This window comes from Prunus avium, chromosome 6 (assembly GCF_965620075.1).
Source record: "Prunus avium chromosome 6, drPruAviu1.hap1.1, whole genome shotgun sequence".
NCBI classification, from domain to species: domain Eukaryota; kingdom Viridiplantae; phylum Streptophyta; class Magnoliopsida; order Rosales; family Rosaceae; genus Prunus; species Prunus avium.
Window position 1 is genome coordinate 22941785 of NC_142289.1, and position 1789 is coordinate 22943573.

At 47.1% G+C, this 1789-nt stretch overlaps 1 protein-coding gene across 1 annotated transcript; it reads left to right on the forward strand.

Annotated features, from left to right (window-relative positions):
* Positions 1–755: 755 nt before the first annotated feature.
* Positions 756–1465, forward strand: LOC110745390 (uncharacterized). The gene is made up of 2 exons (XM_021947017.2): positions 756–1049; positions 1229–1465. Exons 1-2 carry the CDS (start codon positions 756–758, stop codon positions 1463–1465), a joined length of 531 nt encoding a protein of 176 aa, XP_021802709.1.
* Positions 1466–1789: the final 324 nt, after the last annotated feature.

Here is a 1789-nt window from a genome sequence, read left to right on the forward strand (position 1 = left end):
CTCGCTCTTACACGCTTATGCTATATTCGATTCGTGCGCTTGCGAGTTTATAAATTTTAAAACACCTCTTTTGAGGCACAACATCTAACAAATTGGTTGGCAACCCATCACCTTCTTTGAAGAAGAAGAGAAGGGCATCATCTTCCCCCATTTTGATCCTATGATTATCAGGGCAAACAATGTTGACTATGACATCGGCCGGATCCTCATCGACACCGGCATCTCAATCAACATGCACTTTACCGATGCTTTTAATGCCCTGGGGATCGGGCATCAACATCCCAACAAGGACATCACTCCTCTTTTGAGCTTCTTAGGGGATGTTGTCGAACCAATCGGCAGTGTCCCATTGGCCCTCGCTATCGACACTGCCCCTCAAAGAACGATCATCTACACTCACTTCCTCGTTGTAGACTGGCCAACGGCCTACAAGGCCATCATCAGCAGGACTACACTGACCAAGATGAGAGCCAAGTATGTGGGGATCAATTAAGTGCACATACGTGTTATGTCTCGGCTACCAAAGAATAAGCAAGGGCAACCCCATGGGAGACCTACTCAGTACCTTCCGCTCCCACGGCCATGCCGTTTGGCAAGAGGACTGACCAACCAAACAATCCCCATTGAGGAACTGGAATCTGTTGCTTTGATCAAAGAGCATCCGAATCTGCACCACCTTTAGCCAGGCCCTCCGTACCGAGTTCATCACCTTCCTCATGGCCAATTAAGAGGTCTTCGCCTGGTCATACAATGACATGCCTGGGATCTCCCTTGACCTCATCAGCCACAAGCTCAACATTAGTCCAACCTTCAAACTAGTCCATCAAAAACAAGGAGCCTACAACACTGAACGATATGAGGCTATAAAGGTTGAAGTGGACAAGCTGGAGACAATTGACTTCATCCAGGAGGTCACCTACCCCATCTGGCTCGCCAACTCGATCTTCGTGAAAAAGACAAATGAGTTGTGGTGCATGTGCCAAGACTACACCGATCTGAACAAAGCTTGCCCAAAGGATAGCTTCCCAGTGTTGAGGATCAATCAACTAGTAGATGCCACAGCAGGCCATGAACTCCTCAACTTCATGGATGCCTACTTAGGCTAAACTAGATCTTCATGCACTCTGCCGATCATGAACATGCAACATTCATCACTAACAAGGGCCTCTACTGCTACAATGTCATGTCGTTCAACCTGAAAAATGCATATGCAACCTACTAACGGCAGGTCAATAAGATCTTTGCCGAACTTATCGGCACTTCAATGAAGGTTTACATGGACGACATGCTGGTCAAGAGCAAGACTGCCGATCAGCATCTCCACAACCTCTCACTCATGTTCGGTGTTTTGAAGAAGTACAACATGCGCCTCAACCCAAACAAGTGTGCCTTCGATGTCTCTTCTGGCAAATTTGAAGGTGAAAAAATCAAGGCGTTACTCAATATGCAGGTGCCAAAGACATAGAAGGACATCCAGAGCCTCACTGGTCATGTCGTTACCCTCGCAACATTCATCTCCAAGACAACCGACCGATGTGCTCCCTTTTTCAAAGCCCTCAAAGGTAACAAACAACAGATCACATGGATTGTTAAATGTGATCAAGCCTTCCGTGACCTTAAAAGTATATGAGCAAGGCACCTTTACTGTCAAAACCTCTCCCAGGAGAAATCCTCATCCTGTACCTCTTGGTCTAGGCAACGGTAGTCAGCTTCGTGCTGATACGCAAGCCTGAAGGTACCAAACATCCAATCTTCTACCCCAGCCATTCCATGCAAGACACTGATCTTC

Bases quoted from the DNA above. Each gene is read 5' to 3' on its own strand.
- LOC110745390 (XM_021947017.2), top strand. From the start codon at position 756: ATGCCTGGGATCTCCCTTGACCTCATCAGCCACAAGCTCAACATTAGT. The intron at 1,050-1,228 runs GTAGATGCCACA...TACTAACGGCAG, and splicing joins TGTTGAGGATCAATCAACTA to GTCAATAAGATCTTTGCCGA.